The sequence below is a fragment of the Pleuronectes platessa genome, chromosome 19 (genome assembly GCF_947347685.1).
Source record: "Pleuronectes platessa chromosome 19, fPlePla1.1, whole genome shotgun sequence".
Classification (NCBI taxonomy): domain Eukaryota; kingdom Metazoa; phylum Chordata; class Actinopteri; order Pleuronectiformes; family Pleuronectidae; genus Pleuronectes; species Pleuronectes platessa.
In genome coordinates, this window is record NC_070644.1 from 1,244,308 (window position 1) to 1,270,503 (window position 26,196).

Here is a 26,196-nt window from a genome sequence, read left to right on the forward strand (position 1 = left end):
GGTACTTGGCCCTGTCGATCCTCCTCTCGATGCGGTGAGGTCGTCCTGTCCCCTTAGCAGAGAAACACCCCCAAAGCCTAATGTTTCCATCTCCATGCTTGACTTCGGGGAATATGGTGTTCTTGGGGTTATAGTCATCATTTCTCTTTCTCCAAACAAGGCGAGTCCAGTTGATGCCAAAGAGCTAGATTTTGGTCTCATCTGACCAAATCACCTTCTCCCAAGCTTTCTCTGAATCATTCAGGTGTTCATTGGCAACCCTCAGACGGGCCTGTACATGTGCCTTCTTGAGCAGGGGGACCTTGCTGGTGCTGTAGGATTTTAATTCATTACAGCGTAGTGTGTTACAAATGGTTTTCTTGGCAACTGTGGTCCCAGCTGTCTTGAGATCATTAACAAGTTCGTCCTGTTTAGTTCTGGGCTGATCCCTCACTTTTCTCATGATCATCAATACCCCATGAGGCGAGATCTTGCATGGAGCCCCAGACCGAGGGCGTTTGATGTTAATTTTGTGTGTCTTCCATTTCCGAATAATCTCACCAACATTTGTTAACTTCTCACCAAGCTGCTTGCCGATGGTCTTGTAGCCCATTCCAGCATTGGACAGGTCAAAAATCTTGTGCCTGACATCCTTAGACAGCTCGTTGGTCTTGCCCCTGGTGGTGTGGTTGGAATCTGACTGATTGATTCTGTGGACAGGTGTCTTTTATACAGATAACGAGCTGCGATTCTGAGTACTTTCTTAAAGCAAGAGGACTAATCAAACTAGTGTATGGAAACCATAATTCTTGCTGGTTAGTAGGGGATCAAATACTTATTTCCCTCAATCAAATGCAAATCAATTTATAACTTTTATATTTTGCGATTTTCTGTATTTTTTAATCTCTCACTGTTAAAATAAACCTACTATTACAATTATAGACTGTTCATTTCTCCTGATATAAAGAATTACAGTGATCGAGTCTAGAGGTAACAAATGCATGGACTAGTTTCTCAGCATCCTTCTGAGACCAGACGTTCCTAGTTTTCATAATATTGCCCAATTGGAAGAAAGCTGTCCTAAAGACTTTTTTATGTGTGGATCAAATAGTAAATGGTAAATGTTTTTGTATTTATATAACGCTTTTCTAGTCTTGATGACCACTCAAAGCGCTTTACAATACAGTTTTATTCACCCATTAACACACACATTCATACAGTGCATCCATTCGCAGCACTTTGTTATTCTATGGGGGGGCATTCAGGGTTCAGCATCTTGCCCAAGGACACTTTGGCATGCAGATTGGTCGGACTGGTGATCGAACTGCCGACCGTCAGGTTGGAGGACGACCAATCTACCCCTCAGCCACAGCCGCCCACGTATTACAGTGTTAAGTGTCTCATACAGGTTCACACTGACATCTTTATGACATAATAATCCTTCCATTTTGGTTCTAGAGACCCAACCACTGAGTAGCCAATTTATTTGCCCTTAAGAACAACTAACTTTTCAAATATTTCTGGTGTTAACCGCCTCCTGTGCGGATGGAATATTATTCCTGCAAACGAGAACAGCCTCTCAACCGGAGCTGAAGAGGGGAGGGTTGTGTTAAATTGAACAAAAAGGAGCTTGATAAGTGGTTACTGCTGAAGAGAAAGCAGGTCTTTTCTGGTGTCCTCCAGAAAACGAAGGGTCTCTAACTCCGCTTTGCTGTAGCATGTGATCTCCTGTCTTTCCTGGACTTAAGCTGAGAAAGCAAAGAAGTCATCTTCCTCATCATCTTGGAGGTTGGAGGAAGCCGTTTCACTTTCTGCCACCAGGCCAAGACCTTCAGCTGAGTGGGGCATAAGCTGGTGGATTCGTGTCCTTTCCCCTGACAATCGTGGTGGTAGCCAGCGCATTTTGAAGAACGGGTGAACTCGAGAAAGTATTTTGAATATTTTAAATACAAAATTACTACACTCTAAAGTATTTTGTTACAAATTATATTCGATTTTTTTATCGGCCCTATCAAATACAAAGTACAAAATACTCAAAAGTAATGAAATACATATTTCAAATACAAGTAATAGAAATACTGCCCATCTCTGGTCTACCTCAGGGTAGTCCAAACTTTTTATCCCGAGGGCCACATACAGAAAAAAATACGAAGGTCTGGGCCACTCACGCCGCCACGCCCCCCTGCCCTGGAGCGGACTGTTATCAGTGCGCCTCAATCGCGTCGCTAAGGGCGGGGGGGACAGCTGGCAGGTCAGGGGTGAGTTTGGCACCACCTAGGGTCTAAACTGAGAAGTGCAATACAGTGGGCCATAGTCCATTACATTACATTTAGCTGACGCTTTTATCCAAAGCGACTTACAATAAGTGCAATCAACCCAGAGGGTACAAACACAGAACAACAAGAATCAAGAAAGTACAATTTCTTTAAAAATAAAGCATAAGTAAGTGCTATAAGTAAGTGCCATTAAAGTGCTACTAAATCTACTAAAAAAATCATTTCATACCCTCTGCAGAATGCTCACCGCACACTGTATGATTGTCTGACCTTCCTTGCAGGGCCGCTGCGTCCGCTCCACCTGTGGCCAGCGCCGGTCGGGCATCTCTACGCTCCTCCACGGCTCCTCCCGTAACGCCGCATCAACTCCACCTGTGGCCAGTATGGGTCAAGGGTCATGTCACTCCACCAAGGGGAAGAACCGCTATCGGATGCTCCGGGAGGCCGTCACCATCTGCTTAGGGGTTCTTCCTCGTGCTGAGCCTTTCCGCTGCTGTCCGCCTGCGCAGACCCTCCTGCCTGAACCGCCATCCTCTGTGTGCGAACAGGGGTAGCTCAGTGTCCGCTGTCCCGTCGAGGCAGCTCGCTCACATCACCTCGACAGCAAACAAAATCTGCCTGACTCACTCTTCATTCGAACACCTCACATACAAACTCTCTGATCCCAAACCCCTGGTCATCTCAACTCTCTACCCCAACGCTCACTATCTCAATTCTAGCCTATAACCCCCTTAGCGCTCAATAAATCACTGTCTGACATGAAGTCTCCTTCCTGCTCCCTGGACCCCATCCCCTCTACATTAGTCATAGCTTGTCTCCCTACTCTACACAGTTTAGGCTTTCGTTAAATTGTTTATTTGCCAATAATTTATCAGTAACTGCCAACAATACATTATCCTGTATTCCACAACTTATTACATTAGCTAGTAGCTCATGCATATTGCAAGTTTTTAAGAGAGCCCTGCGACAAAAGTATTTTTCTATGTAAAGTGACTGTGTTATGATGCTGGCAGCTGAAGGAGTGGAGTATAAAAATACATTTAGTTGGACACATTCTACTTCTCTTAGCGCATCAGTTAGCCAACAACAATGACCAATCAAGTCTTTATAAATAGTAAACCTCTCTCTCTCTCTCTCTCTCTCTCTCTCTCTCTCTCTCTCTCTCTCTCTCTCTCTCTCTTCTCTCTCTCTCTCTCTCTCTCTCTCTCTCTCTCTCTCTCTCTCTCTCTCTCTCTCTCTCTCTCTCTCTCTCTCTCTATAAGCAATGCACTGTTGCCAAAGCATAATTACGATAATAATATTAAAACTACAATAATGTATGAAGATATACTCAGGTGGGGCTTATCGCACCCATCAAAGCCATCCAAAGAAGATGCAGGTCTTAATGGACAGATTGGGTTACACACACCTGCAAGTGATACAGGGTCATAACTATCTTGGTCTTCATGAATTATTACAGAGCTATTAGGTTTCAGTGAGCATGTCCATTCAGTCTGACTGCAAGCAGGTTAAACAGTGTGGACCAACAGAGCCAGGATGGACATCTCTGTTCTGCCCAACAGCAACCACCCAGAGAAGTTCCTCCAGCTTGATGTAAGGATACTGCCAGCCACACATGGAATGTTCCATGTTGGCTCAGCTATGTCCAGTCAAAGACACTGGCAGAACAGGGTCTACTCCCAGGTACGGAATATTTCTCAGCCACTATTACTCAGACGTTGTGAAATACATTTACTCTTAGCGCTGTAATTAGGTCTCTTTTGTATACTGTTACTCATACCTCCTATTTGTAAACAACTATTTCACGCTTTTGTTGTTTAACAGTATTTCTACTCTTAAGTAGCGAAAACACAGTACTTACTGTCAGGGAAGTGTGCACAAACTTGTGTGTGTATATACAGTGGATATAAAAAGTCTACACACCCCTGTTAAAATGCAACGTTTTTGTGATGTAAACAAATGAGACAAAGATAAATCCTGTCCAAACTTTTTCCACCTTTAATGTGACCTCTAGCGTGAACAATTCATTTGTAAAACAAACTTGATGCTGCCACCACCATGCTTCACTGTGGGTATGGTGTTCTTTGATGGATGTGCAGTGTTGTTTTTGCGCCAAACATACTGTACCTTTTGGAATTATGGCCTTGGTTTCTTCAGACCATAGCACATTTGATATGTCCAACCTTTTGACTGGTATTGTATATACACGGATAGATGGATAGATAGATAGATAGATAGATAGATAGATGGATAGATGTTGTCAATTAGATGCAACTGCAATTATCATTGACTATTTAATGCAAACATAAGAAAAAACTATTTTGGCTACCTGTACAAATAATATAAGCGCTGTTTAGAAAGTAGAGAAAAGGTACAGGTGCATGTGTTGAGAGTTCAAGGCCTCATTGTCTCCACAGAGAGAGCAGAGGATAAAGAGTGAAAAGAGGTCTCTTCCCTTCCCAGAGGGTGTGGTGTTTGTGGACAGATACCTGGAGAAGCACATCACACCATTCACTCTGAAGTCCAACATTAAAAGGAATCCTCTGTATACAGATTTAAGATCGATGGACAGAGTGGATAAGGAGAAGTCCAAGCCCTCTTGGACTGTCAGGGAGTATTGCACTCAAACTATCCACGGCAACCTCACCAGCTATTTAAAGGTAATTTGGCAGTGGTTGATTGGCAGGATGTATGGAAGTATGGAAATGGATTGGTGCAAAGCCAAAAGAGAAAGGCAGATGCACAACCAGAAAAATTATGGAATTTAAAAGTCTAGACTGTGCTGTCTGTTAATTAGATTTTGTCAACATATAATCTTTTGGTGCTCTGTAAAAATAAGAGAGGAAAAATAAACGAAGTTGTGACATAGTAATGTAATAGCAATACATGGGAGGCCGAACAAGACAGAGAAAGACAAAGGGACATAGAAGGGGAGAAATAAGTGCTCAGTGCATGATGGGAGTTCGCAGCAGTCTAGGCCTATAACAGCATAACTAAGGGATTGTACTCCACATACGTCTGTCTGAATGTTCATCTAATCAGCTTCATACTTAGCATGTCTACAGTAAGTGCTAGAGAAAGGCCACTACCGATTATGTTGCGATTTGGACAGGCCAAACATTCAATATAAAAAAGAAAATTATAAAGAGGTGACTAGTTCTAAATGGATAAAGTAAAGCAGTGGTCAGTAACTGGGTCAAACCAAAAGTGAACATCCCCACAAGGTCATGTTGATAATTTCATTATTTTAATTTCACCATAACGGACGAACACACAGTCAACTGACCCACGACATGCACATCTCTTTCATGGCAACAAACTTTCACAGAAACACTTACTGTTAGGAAATTTGTCTTCAACGTAAAAGCAGAGCATTTGATTTGTTGCTGCAATGCTTTATAATGAGCAAAACTACTGAGCTTTTGTTTTGAAAAGTTTTAAACTTTGGTCTGAAGATGTATCGATAATTTGACAGACCTCGGAAATTGTTATGTTGTAAAGAAAAAGAAAAGCAGGCATAATAAACACAAAGTTTTCCAACTTCAACATTCACAAAAGATTGTGTTACATCCGCTTAATGTGTTGAGCATAAGCAATAAGGCAAAAGAAACCAACAAGGTATGTAAGCAATGATTTTACTATTTATTACAAGAGTAAAAAAATCCTTAGGCCAATCAGACTACACTTGGTATTGCATGTAGCCCATCAAAACGTCTGCCTCGATGAGGATCTTCATTAAGGCTGATCTGAGATGCAGGGAAGATGAGAGAACGGCACCGTCATGCCAACAAGGAGGATCTTAATATCAATATGGTGGAATGAGTCATCATCATCAGAGTCCTTCACAAAGAAGATAAACATAAGAGCACAATGATATCTCATGAATTAAATATCACTAATGTTTAGCAATTTAGACGGAAAAGGCTATAACTAGTGTATACGTTTACTAGTGTAAACGTCTTAACAGTTTGAGCTCAACAATAGAGCACTTATCCAGCCTCAGAGGACTGGGTACTCAGAGAACGTAAATATTTGTGGAAGATTAAAACCACAATTTTCTTGGAAGTGGATCAATATCTCATTGTTTTAAATGTATAGATAAAACTATGCCCATATGGTTTAACAAATAATTGTACAAGTTCCTGATTAAGCCTACTTGATACTTTTAGATACACTTAAATTAAGAAAAAAGTTACTTACAAGAAGTAGAAGTGAAGAAGTCTGTCGTTGTCACCAAGAATAATAGTAAGGCCTCTGTGTGAAACAATGTGTGAAACAATGAAAGTACATGATGGGTAGAAACACCAACCTTGGTCTCTTATGCGATCTGTGAATGGATGCACAATGAACAGCAGATTTCATACCTGCTGTGCTGATTGTTAAACTTGTTGGCACAAAAGCTTTCATAGATATTATAATTATAATCCTGTCAATCGTCTGTTGCGTGTTCGTTTATCCTCTTTTTTTCACCAGCTCTATAGGATATCAGCCGCACTCTCACACACGCTGGTTTCCCATAACATGCAGTATCATATCTCGGGGGACTCATTAGTTTCCAGAAATAAATATATTTGTGTTCACGTAGTCATGACTGGACCAAGAAGAGAGACTTACATGCAGGAATCAGGCAGAGCTCCAAGTTCAAATCAACTGTCTCAGTCCTAATGCCTGCAGAGGACATACACGGGAAGGTAGTCAGCAATGCAAAGCTTACAGGGAATCCACAGGCAAAGATAACAAAATTCTAAATCAAGCAAAACCTGAAACAGCCGGCCCTGGCCAGCCTCTGATCCTTTTCTTCAGTCAAAGATCAGCAAAGTCATGCTCCTGGTCTCCAGGAAGCAGTCAGGTCCAACATCAGCTACAGGTCTCCAGTCTGCACTCAGCCACCACTAACTTCTGGTCATCAATCTGCAATCTAGCCATCACAAGTTCCTGGGGGGTGATGGGGTGGCTGAAGGTTTAGGCTGAATAAAGATGGACAACATGACTGCTCCCCTTAAATTAATCTAAAGTGTCTTGATCATTCCCTGGTGGTTGGCTACAGTGGAGTTTTTAATTCCCACCTCCTCCATGACCAGACTAAAAAGTCACAGTACACATTTTTATCTCACTGCTATTTGACGTTATTAAAACAGAGAGAAACATCATGACTGACAGCTCAGAGACTGAAACATCATTGGTCCAATGGATGTATCTGAAGGACCGAGTTACTGCCGCTCCATCCCGTGATCGCTATTTTGCAGACTGTGGCTCCAAGTGCACAAGGTGGCAGCATTTGTATCCGGGATATTTTCATTTCATTTTTTCATTTTGGTTGCATTTTATCATATTCTGTATGTATATTACAATTAAAAGATTAAACATTGTGTGCATTTTAAAGGCTAATACCATCATAAGACTTGACATAATAAACTAGGCAACTTTTAGCCTTCTTGTTGAACAGCTGTGGCTCAGGAGGTAGAACTTGTCAACCACTAACCGCGTGCCAAAGTGCACTTAGGCAAGATACTGAACCCCAAATTACTTCTGTCTGGCAGTGTGTGATAGACAGTGCTGCACATAGATCCACTGTATGAATGTACGGGTGGATGGAAACACTGAAATGTGCAGTGCTTTGAGTGGTCATCATGACTATAAAAGTGTTGTTAAAATTAAAAATGCCAATCCCAATGTTATAAATTATAATAACTGACTTAGATTGAATCTTCAAATAAGGTTAAGACTAAATGAGGGTTGAATGGTGGTAAATCTTTAATTAAGTTGAAATTAAAAAGTTAAATAAGGCTATATTAGGAACTGCACATAACCTATATCAATCATTGCATATCAGCAATGTAGAGGTATTTATTAAGAGGTTATTTGTTCTGATGGTTTAAGCAATATTTAGATTTTCCTTGCAGGAGGAAGAGAAGACTGCTAAAGATATGGACTTTTGGCTCGAAGATCTCTACACACCAGGATTTGACTCTTTACTGAAGAAGAAAGAAGCAGAACATAAAAGAAAAAAAAATTGTAAAATATTTTTTTCAATAATTTTGTCTCTGTGTGCGATACTTATTGTTATTATAGTGCCAGTTGTGGTCTTACAGAAGAAAAACTGATGAGTATATGGATCAATGTGTTGGAAATACTTAACTGACTTTTTTCTGACCTCCAGTTGTTTCACAATGCTGAAGTGATGTACACGGTACACTGAGACATTACTCTTTGGGTAGAGGAAGAAGAGAGCACATATCTGACATGACTGGACCCGATCCTACAGTGATTTTGTGGAATCAATGATTTTAAAAACACGAGGCTATTTAAGGACAAAGCGGTTTGTTTGGTGTTTCTAATAAAGTGCCTCTTGAAACGATCTGTTTTGTAATTCAGATACCTTGCTTTTATTATTTTGTAACTACTTCCACTACTTCTTTACAGCAAAGCAGACTTCAAAGGTAACGGATATCATTTGATTGATTTATTGCATTAAAGATGTACAAAGTATTGGTAATCATGAATGTTAAAATTTTAGAAATAGCATATATGTTACTGTTTACAGTACAGTGTATCAAAACATTACAGCTATAACTGGCTAAGTCGATTCAATCCACGAGTGAAAGCAGGAGAAACAGGTTTGATCTGCTTATATCATCGTGTCTTTTCTTCAGAAGGGATTGAAAAGATAGAAATACACTGATTCAAAGAGAAAAAGAAAAAAAAGACAAAAGACAGTCTGCCAAAATTAAAAGGCATCAAATAAAAAATAAAAAATAAATCAATCTGCAAATTAACTTACAACTAAAACCAAATTTTTCAAGACAGAAATATATGCGGAGAAATGTCTAAACTAAAATAAATATTGTTCTCCATATTGAAATTTGACAAATTTCCCACTCCCTTAGATTATAAAGTTTATTTACAGGTTATTTTAGGTTTGAAATGTGGACAAGAGTTCCATCACCATTAAGACCAGTTCATGATATTTTTTACAATATTACCGATCATCATACATGACAGATGGATACTGGAGAGGAAGGGGGCTTTAGCAGAAAATTACATGCAGAGATTAGGAGACGTCAAATCGCATGGAGGCTGACATCTGTACAGGTAACTTTTGGTTTCTTCATAGAAAAGAGTATATCATTAGACTCTATTTATCAGGACAGAAGTGAAGAAAACAAGACACAAACACTATTATTTGGTTGTAAAATGTTGACAGGAGGTCTTTTGTTTCATTTAATGACACAAGACAAAGATCTTCTCCAGGTTGGACAGATACATTTATATATGTGTATAGATAGGGGTATATATATATATGTGTATACATGCTGCATTTTTTTCACTGTAATATTCAAATATAGAGAAACCCGTGCTCTTGTTTGTAATAATGCTCTCCGACAGCTAGGGAGTGTTAGTGAGTCACAGCAGAATAATTTATAAACTAAATATACAATACTTTTTTAATAGTTTACAATAGTGCCCCCAAATGTCAGAATCTTCCACTAGCTCAAAGGTATTTTTAACCCTTTCAGCTTCAAATGCATTTTAGGAACAAATTTGGCAAAAAACTGTTTATGAGATATACGAATTGCATCATGCATTGGTTTAGTGGTTAGGATACAAGTAACCACTGAACTTTTGCCTCTTTGTATTATCAAACAATTATGCAATAAACTGTCACTTGATAACAATTAATATCCTTTTGGTCTATTTTAAACTTGGTCTCTTCTTTCAAAATATTATTTATGCGTACCATGTTCAGATTTTCTACAGGTACAACCTAAACAGAATTTAGAAAGAAATTATGACTTTGGGGGACACTTTTGGATGCTACAACTTAACCAAAGATGATCTTTGACTGTGCCTTCAAAGTTATATAAAGGTTGACAGCATATTTGGAAACTACTTAGGGCATATTTAACACTCTTGAGCAAGAGTATTTACACTACCTGGTCAAAATTTTACAACACCTCAACTTTTCCAGTTTAAAAAAAATAAATGTTTAAGTAGTTTTTTGTATTGAGCAGTTCAACTCAAGTCCAGTGAATAACATACAATTGTACAAAAGTAAATGAGTTACTTTTACAGAAAAAAAAGTGATATTAGCTAATCTTGATAGAAAACTGGCCTATAGTATTAACTATACGGCAGCATTGGAAGTTTATACAAACTAATCCTATAGAGGCGCTTACAAAGCGTCTGTAAAAAGGCAGTGTTACTGTTACTAAACCAAAGCCCATCCTCTACTGCAGTGATGCGAGCAACAACCCCCCAAAAAATGTAATTTCCATTTAACAAAAAGAGCCAGAAGTATGTTTGTCTGCTCAACTTAGATTAGGATGTAAAATTTAGTAAAAACTGGATGTGGAGGTGCTCTAAAACTTTGTTGGTTGTTTATATGGTTAATGTGTAGGTAACTGGCGATTACACACACACACACACACACATATATATATATATATAAGCACAGTTAAGCTGTAAGTACACTGCATTGTGCTGAACTTCAGTCTATTTAGGAAACAGCTCATAATGAGAAAGGAAAACAAGGGAAATGATGTATACTATTTCTTAACAGTAGTGTTCATTATATAGTATAATCAACCAACCAAAGCATTGTGTTCTAAATTCATCTTTAACATTTGCATACAGTAAAGGATAGAATCGATGAAGTACAATCTAAATGCTACTGCTTGTTTCTCGGGGAAACCGGTAAAACAAGAACATTACAAATAGAGAACCCCGTTTTATCCAGTGGGTTTGTAGCAGTTTCTATATCTATGACAATAATCGGTCAATAATGAATAACCAGTGGTCACAATAGACCTTCTTTCTAAACTGGGTTTCAGTTATGGTTCCCTTTCACTACTTGTTAACTATTGATGTTAACAGTGGAAGTATGGGATTATCCACAAAGCGCTGTCGTTTTTTATGAAAATGATCCTATACACACAGCTTAGACCAACAGCTATTCAAATGGTATTTTCTTTTTTCAGGACAGGTCCCTTAAATAGAACATTTATGTGGGCAGCCAAATTTTAGACATGTTCAAATGAGAAATTGCATCTTTGTTATCTGTTATTGTGCTTCAACAGTCAATGTTGAACATTGCTGCACTGTAATTTCCTTTGTTTTTATCTTTCTATTTTCATGAATAGGAAAACAGGATTTCACCTCATATTTTTCTTCCCCTCAAATATTTTTCCTAATCCAGGTGTATATCTGCCTCAATGTGTGCTGCACAGGGAGAATTAGCATATCCGCGCTTACTTCAAAAGTAATGGCGGCACTTCTGAAATTCACATTTCGTTCAGTCTGAACACAATTTTAAATTGAGTTAATTTAACCCGTCCAAAAAGTGGCAGTAGCAGCTTAGTAACAACAGAAACCTGTTTGAATTTAAGAGGACTATGCAAGAGCTGTGTGGTTATTATATAAAATTATCTGCAGCCTCTTGCCAAGTGAATATTGTTTATTACCATGGTAGTGCAGGGAATACATTTGGTTTATTTAAAACATTAGTGTTCTAAACTGTGAAACAGTCTCGAATGGCTTTGATTGGAGTCATTGTACCCTTGTGTTTACAGGCCAGTGTTCCTATAGGAAAGAAATGTGCCTTAAGTTCCACCTCAATGAACTGAAGCGAGTAGATATTTTCATGTGATGAAGCGATGGACTTCTATTAGGTGTGCTTATGCAACACAAGCTCATCTGCATAGAGGTATATCTTTACTCAGTCTTGAGACATTCCAATGTCACATTCTTCCTGTCAGCAAATCTTCCCATTATGAAGCTTGCCCGTCATTCTTTTTCTCTGTCCACCTGGGCTTTGTTGGAAAAGGGGACCAGCAGTTTTCATCAAACAACCACAGACGTACATGAGTGCAAAACTCAAGTCTATTGTGCCACTGATGTTGACTAAATGGAACGTGTTACTATCTTTTGACTGACCACTTTAACCAGCAGCTCACAGGCCTTGAGTAAGCTATGAAAGATTGTTATTAATGGACTGCTATCTGAATTTACCCAGGGACCATCCAGCCAGTATGGCTTATATGAGAAAATAAACTCATGACTAGCATTACGAGCTAGATAGTTCTAGCATTAAGGCAAGGTTTTAACTAACTTGTTGGGAAGAGTGATTTCCTTACATTGAAAGAACCATACATGTAGACACAGAAATACAAAAACATGTTTAAAGAAAAGCTTCATTTAGTCAATCAGTAGCTACAAGGGGGAGTTTGCCTTTCCACCTGACATGGCTAATGACAAACTAGATTCACATCTATTAACGAGAAAAGAAGTTACATTTAAGAACCATATACACATGGTTTAGGTACTATGCCTATAAGATAAATTTGGTCTTCAGTCAAGGAGCTGAGACTTTCGTAAGAATAGAAGAACAGCTTTGAAAAGGAAGACCCAAACTTTTACTAAAAATTTAAATACAATGGCCCAATATAAGCATGTTGATTAGGGTAAGATAGAGGGAGAGAGAGAAATAACATACGAAGTCTTTATGCAATCAAGTGGACACTTTTCATTAAATTCAGGCATCTATATGCATAAATACAGAGCTTAACTAAGAAGGAATCACATTAAAAACTCAATAAAGCGAACTATTATTCATCAAAGTATTGTCAATCTGGATAGAGATTAGAATTAGTTTATCTCATTCAGCTGGAAGGCACATCCATAAGGCTTTAGATGGTGTTGCAAAGCATTCTGCATGGTTCTCTCCCAACATTTAAGGAAAACAACAGGGTGATTATTGCTGTATCACAACTTCAATTAAATTAACAAGTATGACATCAAGGTATTCAATATTGTGAGAACAATATGATGATTGTACACAACTGGTTTGGGGCCTGAGAGAAATCAGCTTTAACAAAAATGACATTTTCATGAGGAAATTAGAAGAAACTAGAGCTACAAGAGAAGAATCCTGACATCTTGGAATAAATATCAAGAAAGGAGCAGACTGGGCAACCTTTCAGCCTCCACCCACCACAACCCATACATTCCTCTGTCACTTGTAGAGCATTTACACACATGTCAACCAATTTTCTCTTCCTTCATTTAATTCGTATTACCAGCATTGCTTTCACCAGTGGCTGTGATTTAATTTACCGTCTCTGAAGTGTATGTGGTGCACCTTTAGGTGTGGATGGAACTGGGATGTATACATGTCTGCTCCCAGAAGCAGAGAGGGAGGTGAGGCTTAAAAACTTGATGTTTCTTCTCTGTGTGTCTAAGAGTAGAAGGTGAGGACGCTCTGGTGGTTTCCGCGCACCAGCAGGATGGGCGGCAGCTCCTTGGACAGTGCCTCCAGCCAGGCCATGTAGAGAGCACTGGACACTGTGCCCTTTCTGGCCAACGGAAGGCTTCTGCACAGAGGAAGCGTAAGAGAAAGGATAATCAGTGACGCTGCACATATTTTGGCCATTTACACATTGATCATTTTTGGGCTATACCAGAATAGGTTTACCTGCTGTAATGATTAAAATAAACTTGATCTGTCTCAAAGTGTTACCTGATGTTGTTTTCACCCTCTGTCTGAAACACTGTTTTAGTTCTTGGCCCGCCTCCTAAAATAACTCCCTCTAACGCAGACTTTGTAACTTCAAAGAACTTTTACATCCACAAAAATAGCTATAACTCACTGAAGGGTAGAGAGGAAAAACCTGATATGCATATTATACATTGTGTTTGTACCAATATGATACCAGAGTTTTAATATTTGATGCCAAACTAATGATTTGATGTATAACAACAATAAGTACTTTTTTCGATTAAACCTGTGTTGTTTGGTTAACAGTTCTAAGTTCTTGACCTTTATCAGGATGTCCTAAAAAGACAATCAAGCACCTACAACTCATCCAATATTCAGCTGCAAGATTTTACCAAATCAAAAAGACAGCACATATCACCATTGTTTTTAAATCTCTTCATTGGCTGCTAGTAAGTCACAGGATTGGTTCTAAAGTTTTACCGCTCATTTTTAAATCTCTGAATGGAGCCGCTTCCTAATACATAATAGACATGATATATAACCAATACGAGAATAGATAACCCCACGTGAACTCTGAGGTCACTGGGAAGTGGTCTGCTAGTGGTACCCAGGTTAGGATCTAAACATAGAGAAGCAACTTTTAGTTTCTATGCAGCCCAACAATGGAACCAACTTCCTGATGATGTTGGTAGTTTTCAATCCATTGCAATTCTCAAAATCAGGTAAAAAAAAAGGGCCTTTTCAACTAGGGCTGCAACTGATGGTCGATTAATATTTCGATTATTGAAACGATTAATCGACTAATTGGATTATGAATGACACAAATTCGCAATTGCTCTTATTTAGCAAACAGCTTTTAAATTGAGCTTGAGGTTGTGATGACTGAAAATAATGACAATAAAGATCGATACTTCATTTAAAAATGTCTTAATAAACTTTGCTGCATAGTAGGGTACTATTGATACAAAAACTAAGAAAAATCAAGTTTTTGTTCATTTAAAACCAAGGACAGGCAAAGTGCTAATATAATTTGTTTTATTTAAATTCAAGTTTAACTTTTTCCAGTGAACCAAGAACAGGCCCAGTGCTGATACTAAAAATAAATTCAAAATCAAGTATCCATTTTTTCTGTTAATAAAAGGACAGGGAAAGTATCAGCAATAAAAACATCAACAAACATAACTACAGTCTTCTTTGGACTGCATAATTGTGATTAAAAAAGACGTTTGTCAGGCAATAGGATAACATTAAGCTTTTAAACTCGTTATAGCCATATTTTTGTAATGAATTCTAGAATCCTGCACACAGGTATATACGTTTATAAAGCAAGCTAGATAACAGGCTATCTTACCGAGGCGTGTCTGCATCGTCTACTTTTACGATGTCAAATGTGCCTCCTGTTCAAATGCCCGTGTCCTGCTTCCATGGAGATGAGGTCCGCATTACAAATATTGCTGGTAGTTTTTTTTCCGGCAATGTTAATGTTGAATGTCCCATACTTTTGACTTTCTGGTACGCGATGGAACGGCCGCGGCCGTTGTCGCTATTGCACATGCGCGACTTTCAGAGATAAGAAGGGAGCGAGATCGCTCACTCCTGAGCTACATCCATCAGCACCTCCGGTAAAACAACGTTTAGTTCAGCTGCACAGCACGAAAAACATGCGCAATGACGTAACAAATCATCGATGATTAAATTCATCGATGAAGCTGCTTTACAAGATAATACCATCTTAATATAATATAGTATAGTTCCATACTAAATCAGTTTTGATTAACCGGCTACGTACCACAAGCTTGTAAGGTAACGGTAATTAAACCTCTGCTTAAAAAGCCCACTCTTGATCTAGAAGTTTTAAATAATTTTAGAGCCATATCAAACCTAATCTCAATGTATGACGTTGGTGGAATAGACACAAAGAAAAATATATTTGTGCGTGTGCTTGACAGTGTGTAATTCATTACTAAATTAAATGTCAGTAGGGCAAAAGTACTGTTACTGAAACAGTTCACAATGGACACGCACACGCACGCACGCACGCGCACACACTTACATGACGATGAGGGCAGCTGTGCTCGAGTGCTCTTTCAGGAGCTCGTTGAGTCGGATCTGACGATTAGTCTGAAGAGCAAACAAACACAGGTTCAAACATTCAGGTTTCAACTTACCAGATCACTATCACAAAATGCTGCAGAGTCTGAGCCACAGAACAGCTCACAGTGCTACACTGTTACCCTGCATGGAACTGTTTCCACTCACACTATTTATAGGAGCAGCTTAATTGGGCAGTAGTGCTCTAGTATTCACTCCCCTGACATTAGCTTATGCTGCAAAGGTTTTGGAAGATATATCACATTCAACATAAGAGCAGTCTAAACTCAAAAATGGCTGTAGCTTCCATTCAAGTTTATCTTGAGGACTCTCCCTCAGCCCAACTCTTGTTGGGTTGTGAACTTCATGCCATCATTACCACATGATTGTTGGTGATTTCTTGGCTAATGTCTGCTCGCCATTTAATTTACCATCAGTGACGAGTGACCTCTGTCCAACACGCTGTGCTTTCAGTGCAGCGGCAAAAGCCCACGTGAGAACTTGTGGGGCCGATCTAATCCAATTCAGAACATTGAAAATTACAATATTGGTTGATGGCCCTATTCAGTACTGACAACGTGTTAAAGATATACAGAATGACATGGCGAGGTATAGTGAGGGGTAGCGTGCTGACCTTAGCACGATATAGCTCAAGCTCGTTGTCCGTGATCCTCCAAGGTTCACTGTTCTTTAGCCGCTCTGCTGCCTCCTGCTCCATGTCGTCTTCCTTCAGGCGATATGGCTCGATCATCTCCTCAAAGGCCAACACGCTGTACAACAACCGTTTGATAGTTAATTGGAGCAAGTGGGAGAACAAATTTCCTCTTTTAGAATGACTTTCCATCTATTCTTTAATTACCCAAACATATTAAGTATTTTTTCCTTCCCTCCACTTACCTCCAGAACATACCAACCAACTTCTGTATTTACAAATACAATTAGGTAATGAAACTAGTCAGTAAACTGCACTTTCATTTAATGGTTTTCCATTGACTGCCCATTAATCTAGTGGTTAATTCCATTATATAGACCAGACCACATTGTAAATGGTAAATGTTTTATATTATATAGCGCTTTTCTAGTCTTGATGACCAATCAAATCAAAATACCATCGACATCACACAAATATCTTGGGACCCTTACAGACTGAGATACAGAGGTAGACATGTTTGTAATACATGAATCCTATTTTTGTAGTTTGACATAGCTTCTATCTATTATAATGATCATATTTATACAAAACATCGGTCAAGTGAAGATAGCAGCATTTACATAATTATACAGGTTGATATTTAGTGGTCACAGTGGAGGCACGAGCTGACTGTAATGTTTGATTGTCCTGTTCCTGATTTATTTTTGGGGTTGCCTCTGTGATGCTGTTATCACTTATAACAATGATGGACACCTTTACAAAGGTAAAACCCAAATAGTAGTTTTTATGTAGCTGGTTATGTAGAATACAATTCATAATACATTTTAAGTCATGAAGTCATGTCTAAAGTCATATGAACCTAAACATATATAACAATAACTCAAAGTCAAATGTAATCTGACCTCATTTGAGTGTCAGGTTGTAAGGTGAAAGATTGTTCTATTCATTTTCAGACAGAATCTGTTATTGAAGATCATGGTTTCTATACAGTGTTATCTTTACACAGAAACTTTCCACTTTAGGATAGCAGGTGGGATGTGTCTGCTTCTAGCTTAAAGTTAGCAGTGTGTGCAGTTTCATTTCATGTCAGAAGCCTTTTGAAATGTGAAAAACAAGCAGGAAGTGACCTCTTCATTGACGTAGCATAGCAAAGTTTAATTAAAATGAACGGGGTTTTGAATGAAAAGTAATAATAGTTTACTTTCAACAGGGATGATTATGACACAACGTATACTGAGGGAATTACAGCTGTAAAAAAAGTGCATTGTACATTATTTACTATCGTCATTGTAGCAACTTCACCCACCTAAATGTGTGTTTTTTCCCCTAGCCTGTATTAGCAACTGTAGTAACTAGCTGTAATTTGAACAGCTCTTGTTTAATATTATATATGAAATATGTCCGTTAGAGCATGTATGGTTAGTAAAGGTAATGATGGCTAAAACCCTGTTTAGCCCTATGAGATGAATTGTAATTTGTGAATATGGGCTATACAAATACAATTTGATTGATTGATTGATAAAACTGTGTGGCAGAAAAGATTTTATCTTTGAAGTTTATTGAAGGAAACTTACTGCTCCTTCTTGGGCTTGGTGTTTACGTCACCCAGCACAGTGATATCCGAGAAGTCTATCCTGAACTTGCTCAGCAGAGTGGCCATCCTGCAAAAAGCAAAAACAAAGAGCTTTGGGATAAAAACTGGAGACCATATGTAGACATTTTAATCTGAGGAACTATGCACCGAGTCCTCCTGAAGGCCAGGGGAAGCGGCTTTGAATATCTCTGTTTGAAGATTGTGGGAGGGGGCAGGTAGGGGAGGCATTCTCAGTATGAGAGTCATTTCCTTTATCTTCAACTTCAAAGAGGCCAAGTGCTTGAAATCATTATCCATCACATACGGTGAACTTTAAACCAGGAGTTTATGCTATATTGATTCTGTAATAGTGTCATGTTCTCAGAACCACATTTCAGTCTTGCACGATTTCAACAAAGGACTAAATTCTACTGTGGAAACTTCTAGTGATAATTTTTGTCCCGGATGTGTAGCCTTTTTATGATCCCACAACCTGAGGGAAATTGCACACAGAGATGTGTGCTCACACACAGAGATAATAAGCTAGGCTTCTGGCACCTAGCTTATTCTAATTTTATCCAACAAAAGGAGGTAGGAGGCAGCTGCAGGGGACAATGAGAGACAGATAGAGAAAAGAGAGGGGCGAGAGAGAGAGGGGGGTGACTTTTTGCTGAAAACTGTCATGAAGGTTTAAAGATAATATTTCAAATGTTATACTCTCAAAAAGCTTTCCAAATTTTGTGAAACAGAGAGGGAAAGTTTGGATATCCATATCATGTGCAGAGCATGGTTAGCGCAGCTTGGCCTAAAACCTAGAACCAGAGGGAAACAGCTCGACCAACGCTGTCCAAATGAAAAGAAATACAACTTTCAACACCTATGAAGCAGCTCCTCTCTGAACCGGGGCTGTTAGTTCTCTGCTTTTGATGAAAATTCATTTTGGAAATTAAGGTTGTCGTTACATTGTTAAGCTTCAGGGAATATACACATACTATTAATGTTTGACGCTGTGGAATACTACCAGATCTCTTGGAAAGAGACTGAATTACTTCTGAATTACTATTTCTTTTCGACAAACACAGTTGATCCCTGATTCACAGAAACATACCGACACCTCAGAACAGTCTAACTTTGGTTCTCGCAGCTCCACAGCGGACAGGAACAAAAGAAACAAATTCTCCTACTGAATGAGATTTCAACTTCTTAGCTATAAGCTAATAACATGGAAAGCAGCGAAGCTTCCCTGAGTCTTAATGTCAATCAAGATGATGGTGAGATTGGTCATATTTTCATCACTGTAACTTGCCACAAACACACTGACTTGTCTTTGACTTCAACATATAAATACTTGGCCATTTCTCCTGGGGAGCACAAGATTTCTTGATAGTTGCCATGCTCTTTGTAACAATGACACATACTAACTACGTATGTTCACCATGACTCAAACAAACGGCAAACAGCCAGGTGGGACCATACTGTAATTTGTGTCTTTTGAACATTGTTATGTTTCCCCTTGTTGGGGTATATAAAGCCAAAAATATAGCACTTTGAGCATGATCTACAAAGATCCCAAATGAAAAGTGATAGATTACATGTGCATTATAACAGATTGCAAATGTAATACAATGGAATTGGAGGTGTAAAAACCCATATAACAGGTTGTGGGCCCGTGGAAGAGATGTCTCTGACCAATATTGAGCAGCAGGTGCAGTTCACTTTCTGAAAAAAAAACTGTTCTCTCAGTCTTCTTCCATACCCTCTCCTCCTAACCACAATAACTGCAGCCATCTGTGTGCAACGCTGTGCTGATTAGCACCTAGCTTTCAAACGTATTAAATATAGATGCAGTCACAACCACTGCAATTATTTTCAGGCTTTGTAAATCACATTGCGTGTGCAAAATTAAAGTATTTTCATCTATTCCTCCTATTCATTAAGGCAAACATACTAAATGGACAGTGCGTGATATTCTGCACGCAATCCTCAGTGCGCACTATAAGTATATCAGCTTTCATGTTTTTTGCGGTTGAAATCAAGTTTGCAAACGTTTTTGCATGTGTGGGTCTGTAGTAGATCAGGCCAAAAGTGTCATGTCATTAGCAGCTGAACATAGAAGCGAGGTGCTGAAAGGAAAGCAGATGGTTGCTTTATGAGAAGGCTCTGTAATGTCGGTTCTAATGTCACTCCTACTATTACTCTGTACACCATTTTTACAAATAGCAGTGATTAATAAGCAGTGAATAATAGCAGTAGAAACATAATCCAAACACCAGGACAGTTGTAGCTCTTTTCTAATCTTGATGGCGACTTAAAGCTCTCCACAGTAGAGTTTTGCCATTCAAACAAACATGTATACAGTGCATCTATATGCAGCACCTTACTCTATCATACATCAATCACCAATTGTCGGAACAGCGGTCGAGGGCAATTTGGGATTCAGTATGTGCCAACGACATGTGAATTGGGAAAGACTGGGCTGACCCTTTGGGTAGTGGGCGACCCACTCCGTCTCCTGAGCCACAGATGCTTCAGTTCTACAAGGTTTCATATGTGAGTGTTTGGTTACAGTGGGAAAAGGTGAATATATTTGTGTTAAGTTTGAACTTGGCCTAGTGGATTAGGAGTTTGTGCAATACTCACGCTCGGCGGTCATGATCAATCCTGTTGATCTTGCCTCCAATGAAGACGCGGATCTTGCAGTCCTTCCACCTTTTCTTGTTAGTGAGCAGGTAGGGGATGAGCAGGGTCAGACCTGAAAGGGAGATTAGGTCAGATTTGCTCAATACAGTTTAAACACTGGCCGTGTCACGGGTCTCAGTGGGATTAGGTCGAAACGTCAGCGTTTCAGATTATTTACACACTTTTTTCATGAGCACACAGGATTTTGCCCTCATGTACTGTTTTTAAAAAGGCTTACTTGTTGGGGGAGATGGTAAAGATAGGAAGAGGAGATGCTCCAGATGTTAGCCCCCTATGTACAGACCCCCTGACCAAGCAGTTTGAGTCACTGCTAAACAACTAAGACACTTCCCTTCCGACAATTCAGAAAATGGTGTTGTGTTTAATGTCCGTTAGTCAGATATATTACCTCTGCCCAACATCATTTAAACCATCATCCAAGACGTCAGCTAAACAGCAGACCAGACTGAGCCAAATGTGAAAACAGTTTTTGCTTGCATCAAAAAGAGTCCACCTCTTTTCAGGTAAAGGTGAGGAGGCTGACATGATGACTGCATATCAAGTGTCACATTTTTCAATATGGTGAATACATCAACCATGACTCGGCTGTTCATCACATATTTATTGACAATAGAGAATGAGCCGTTAACACATCAGCTATGAAATGTAACTTTTCATCGAAGACCAACAGTCCCATGTATTAATTCAGGAATCTTTGTGTCAGTGTTGATAGAAGTCTGCTAAACTCTGTGCTACATACTATACTTAATGCTCTGTATATGTGTATGTTTGTGTTCACCACATGATTTTAAGAATGTTGACAATCCACTGTATGTCTAAAAGAATGCTTTGTGAAAATAAGAAAGTTAGTATTTGCATTTACCTGAATATATGATATATATATATATTATAAATGCCAAATTTCTTGAATTCTTTTTGGTGTTTTCAGACTTGAGAAAAGAAGTATAGTTTAAAAATACATTACCACATATACAATTATTTTACTTGGATAACAAAAAGTTAATTCCTGTTTTCCAGCTCTACAAATATTTCTAAAACCTGCAAGTGTGAGCATGTGTGTTTCATCTATTCTCCCAGACTCACCTCCGTCATCAAACAGCCACCAGACATCCACTGTGCCCTTCCCTTGTTTCTTCTGAAACTGCTGGCTGGCCTCCAGCAGTCTCTGGTCAGACACATTCAGCGGCACTGTTGGACTTCTCTTGTCTACAGGGATAGTTACATAACACATGAACCACAGCGACAACCAACAGAGAAACATTCAATCAGATGCAAGATAAAAATGATTTCTAAAATAATTTATTGGGACTGTTTGGTGTCCTGAGAGTATAAGTTGAGCTGGGAAGTAACCAAACATTCAAAGTGAACAGTTTTTTTGTAAATTTGTGGATAGATACATATGTGGGGTTTGGCTCTGTGAACTGCTAAGTTTGGCTGTCAGATAACATTGGCTTATGTTTGAATAACAATACAAATTAAGTGTGATGATGAGCACTTAAACATATCAAACATTTCTAAACAAAAATAACCATTCAAAACCTCACCACTACAGCTTTACAGAACTTTAAACACTTGATAATAGGTACTATGTTTTTAAAGCCTAGCCAATTTATTTTGTTTGGGCTTGATGAACCACAGCAGAGACACCATCAATTGAGCAACAAACAGGAAAGGGAGAGAGACTGTGAAGGGCTCAGGAGTTAGCTGGACTGGGCTGTAGACATGAAAACAGAATAGAAGTTTTCACCCTGAAAGAGAAAACTACGGGCGAACTGTCACCTTCAGAGAAAGAAGAAACAGCAGGTAAGAGAGCGAAGAAAGTTTGGAGGAAATTGAAATGTTGGGACACACAACAAATACTCAAGTCTTGGATTGAGTTAAAGGCACTTTTACAGACAGGAGACTTGAGTTAAAAGCTGGAGAGCAGAAAAAAGAGAGGAAAAGATTAAATGTTATTCCCTAAAGCCAAGTAGCCAGCAGGCCGGAAACACGTTACAGACTGAGAGAGAGACAAGACAGAGAGACAAGACAGAGACAGCAGGGTGCAGGACGGTATGTTAATACAAGAGGAATTCAAAATATACTGTGAAAAAAAGGATGATGAAAGACAGTGCACGAGGAAAGGAAAATATGACCTGAGAGGAAAGAGAGAGAGAGCTAGCGACGACAGAAAGAAAAGATTTAAGGCAACCCAATAAAGTGGATTTCCTGCCTTTTTTCAACAAGGGCTGGGTTGTAGCTTTGCCATCATCATCGTCATCTGGGAAATTTGAGACAAAAGGAGAGAGAAATAAAATCGTAATTGAGGTATGATGTTGTTTTGATGTGCCAGTGGCTTCCAACCAAGGATTCTGAATCATGAGTTCAAACAAAGTAACGTAAAAAGGGACAAAACATCAACAATGAAGGAGACCTGCAAACAGTAAGGTCGTCGAGGAGAACCATAAGCTATGGGCTCTATGCTACTAGACTGACATGCACAACCATGGAAAAGCGAGAACCTTCGCTAAAGTTTTATATAATTTCAGGAGTTTTAACAGCGTTTTGGAATTTTCCCCCTGGCTTCTGTGAATTTTTTAGGCCTGCCTTTAGCAGTGAAACTTGCAGCTCCCAGCAAGTACTTAATAGTTACATTAAGCCGTTTTCAGACATGACCTGCAGATGAAGTCCGGAGAATATGGTTTGGACTTTATACTAGTTTGCCTTTCACACATGCGAAACACAGAGGAAAGTTCTCTGCAGAGACGCGTTTCCAACAGCAACAAATCCCCCATATTATTAAGGCAAGAGGTGGTGCAAACAGATCCAGCAGGTAGAGCAAGGAAGTAACGTATTAATTCAACTGCAGGGATAACGTGATTATGTCACGTTAGCAACTCTTTCGTCAGCTCTTATTGCCACAAAATCTTGTGACATCTTGGTTGGTTTCTTCTACGTGTATGGCACTATTCATGCAGAGATATTTCGTTTTCTATTTTATTTTTCATTTTGAGTCTGTTGCGTGTTAGAAGCGTCAAAAACCTCCTCACCCGCTCGCTGTGATTCCAGCAGGGGAATTCCTGCTGTGCGCTCACATTGGATTCTGCTGCCTTTTTGCTGACTTAATACAAGGGGTATAAGTGAAGAAAGTCCGCAGATAATTTGGAGGCTCTCACTCGGAAATTAGCATTCAGACATGCACCTTTTCCAGAGAAAGTGCAGCGAATCACTGGAGTTCAGTGCATGTCTGAAAGCAACTTAAAACTGCCTTCCACTGGCCATTTGGTAAGCAGCATAAAGTAAAAGGACATGAGAGTATAAAATATGGAGAAATCTGTTTTTTAGTTTTTTTCAAATTCTCAAAACACAACCAATCCAGTTAGGAGGGGGATTCATAATGAGCATTAACTCCACCAAGAGGAGGAAACTGGTCGAACATTCTTCCCTTGTTTCCTGTGCCTGTAAGCTCTGACTGGGACTAAGAGGATTACCCAAATCAAGGCAGCCATCTTCAGTTTGCTACTTCTTGTACATTTTGTTTCACTTCTTATCTCATCCCATTAACACCAACTCGTTCTAAGTGTGTGTGACCCTGGCAGTTTGGACTCAAAGTAACTATCAGATGCAAAATAAGACGAATAAACATTGATAAAAATATGCCTTTTTCTATATTACTGTGGTGAGTTATTAACATTTCAAAAGAAAGTTTGTATTCCGCTGTTATGAACCAAGTCAGTCTGAAGGTCATGGTAGGATGCTGGCAGTAGGTGGTAATACCTTCTACACAAGGGTTAACAGGTTGAACTCAGCATGTTATTCATTTTCACAACACTAATTCCATCCTACAATAGAGACATACACACTGTGACTTTCTACTTATAACACAAACACATATGTATTCATTAGACTCTACTTTTCTTATACGTCACATTTTATACCACATCTTATACCACATTTAAAGAGACAGTTCCCCCAAAAATGAAATTCACTCATTTTTTACCCACCACTAAGCCGATGAAGGGGTGGGGGAAGTGCCTAAATCTACAAAGTAAAGGAGTAAACAGTGTTGCAGCAAAATCCAATACAATGGAAGTAAATGGCGACCACTTTTTCAAACGTGAAAACACAAGATTACACTGTAATTTACAGGTTTTTGTATAAATGTCAGGTGTAATCCTCCTCTTAGTTACTGCAGCAGTAACAGCAGCTATCGCAAGTTCTCACAAGACGGCATCAGTAACTATGAGGACGTGAACAAAAACATGGAGTAAATGAAACTGTTTCGAGTTGTAGTTGAATGTCAGGGTTTACAGACACTTGAATGAGTGGTCGGCATTTACTTTAGTTGTATTGGATTTGGCTGCAACGCTGTTTACCCCTGAAACTCAAATACTCTTTTTGTTTACTCAAACCCTTCACCCACCCCTCCATCGGCATAGTGGTGAGTAGATAGGGAGTGAATTTGAATTTTTAGGTGAACTATCCTTTAACATTAAAGAGAATAAACTGAGTATACGGTGGCAAACACTTTTTTGACCATGTATGATGTATGTAAATGAATGAGGCCGTCGATGGGAATTTTCGGTTCTACACTTCACCCAAATTGTGAAAACTGTTTACTTGTCTCAGAGTTGTGTGGGTGGCACTTGATGGTGATCTCGTTCTGTGTCCGATTCTCTCTTTCACACGCACACACACAGACAAAATGACCCAAGATATCTGTGGACTAACAAACTGGGCCCAGTGGGAGAACTGGGGTCATTGGTCATTGAGGCAACTTCCTGTGTCAGTGTGTGTATGTGGAGGCAAAATAGGGAGGTTGTTGATGGATTAAGGCTTTGTGAAAACAATGTTAAACTTATTTCCTGGATGAACCGCTTACCAACGTCATGACCCCCCCCCCCCCCCCCCCAACAACTTGTAAATAACAATCAAAACAGTTTTTCTAGATAGTGATTGGTAGATAAAGGTGGAATATGATAATATAAGTAAGCGAGAAGAATTATGAATGAAGCCGGCTTTCCAACCTTTCTGTATAGCTGGACTGTTCTGGAGGCTAGTGGCCTTGGAGGACTGCTTCGATGAATCAGCGTCAGAGTCTTTGCTTGTGTCTATGGACACAATGACATCTTTCATCACTGAAGACTTCTCTTGGGAGGACAACAAGTCATCTGTGAAGAAATGGAATGAAAGTAAAGATGGAGAAGAAAGGTGAAGAAAAGGTAAAGGAAATAAGTCAAGAAAAGTGGGTTTAACGCGTGAAAGTTAAAGCATGAAAGCAGATTGAGAGTGTGAAGGTTGGGAAAATTTATAAACACGGTTTGATTAAATGTATATTTGTTTATTGTATGTGAAACGAACAAGGTTTACTGCGTTGTTGATAAGTTAATTATTTTATTTAGCATGTTTTGTGACATTAAATAGGAATTCTGGAAACACCCTATGTAGTCCG

The 26,196-nt window shown here is 39.1% G+C and overlaps 2 protein-coding genes across 2 annotated transcripts in view; one reads left to right on the top strand and one right to left on the bottom strand.

Moving 5' to 3' along the window:
• Positions 1–3,508: 3,508 nt before the first annotated feature.
• LOC128425091 (major intrinsically disordered NOTCH2-binding receptor 1-like) lies at positions 3,509–8,607 on the top strand. Its single transcript, XM_053411587.1, has 3 exons — positions 3,509–3,938; positions 4,673–4,915; positions 8,159–8,607. The coding sequence occupies exons 1-3, from the start codon at positions 3,792–3,794 to the stop codon at positions 8,357–8,359; spliced, it is 591 nt and encodes a 196-aa protein (XP_053267562.1). The 5' UTR covers positions 3,509–3,791; the 3' UTR covers positions 8,360–8,607.
• A 96-nt stretch (positions 8,608–8,703) lies between these two features.
• slc12a2 (solute carrier family 12 member 2) overlaps positions 8,704–26,196 on the bottom strand; it is a 51,043-nt gene continuing 33,550 nt past the window's right edge. Inside the window, exons 20-27 of the mRNA XM_053411585.1 lie at positions 25,772–25,915; positions 22,978–23,025; positions 21,849–21,971; positions 20,706–20,817; positions 18,067–18,153; positions 16,475–16,610; positions 15,803–15,870; positions 8,704–13,624 (exon numbers count right to left, since the gene is read on the bottom strand). Coding sequence (XP_053267560.1) covers positions 13,489–13,624; positions 15,803–15,870; positions 16,475–16,610; positions 18,067–18,153; positions 20,706–20,817; positions 21,849–21,971; positions 22,978–23,025; positions 25,772–25,915 — 854 coding nt within the window. The 3' untranslated portion in view covers positions 8,704–13,488. The remainder of the gene's footprint in view (positions 13,625–15,802; positions 15,871–16,474; positions 16,611–18,066; positions 18,154–20,705; positions 20,818–21,848; positions 21,972–22,977; positions 23,026–25,771; positions 25,916–26,196) is intronic.

Excerpts from the sequence above, each read along its gene's own strand:
- LOC128425091 (XM_053411587.1), top strand. The coding sequence starts at position 3,792 with ATGGACATCTCTGTTCTGCCCAACAGCAACCACCCAGAGAAGTTCCTC. Across the intron at positions 3,939-4,672 it reads AGAACAGGGTCTACTCCCAG|AGAGAGCAGAGGATAAAGAG; the intron begins GTACGGAATATT and ends TTGTCTCCACAG. Across the intron at positions 4,916-8,158 it reads ACCTCACCAGCTATTTAAAG|GAGGAAGAGAAGACTGCTAA; the intron begins GTAATTTGGCAG and ends TTTTCCTTGCAG.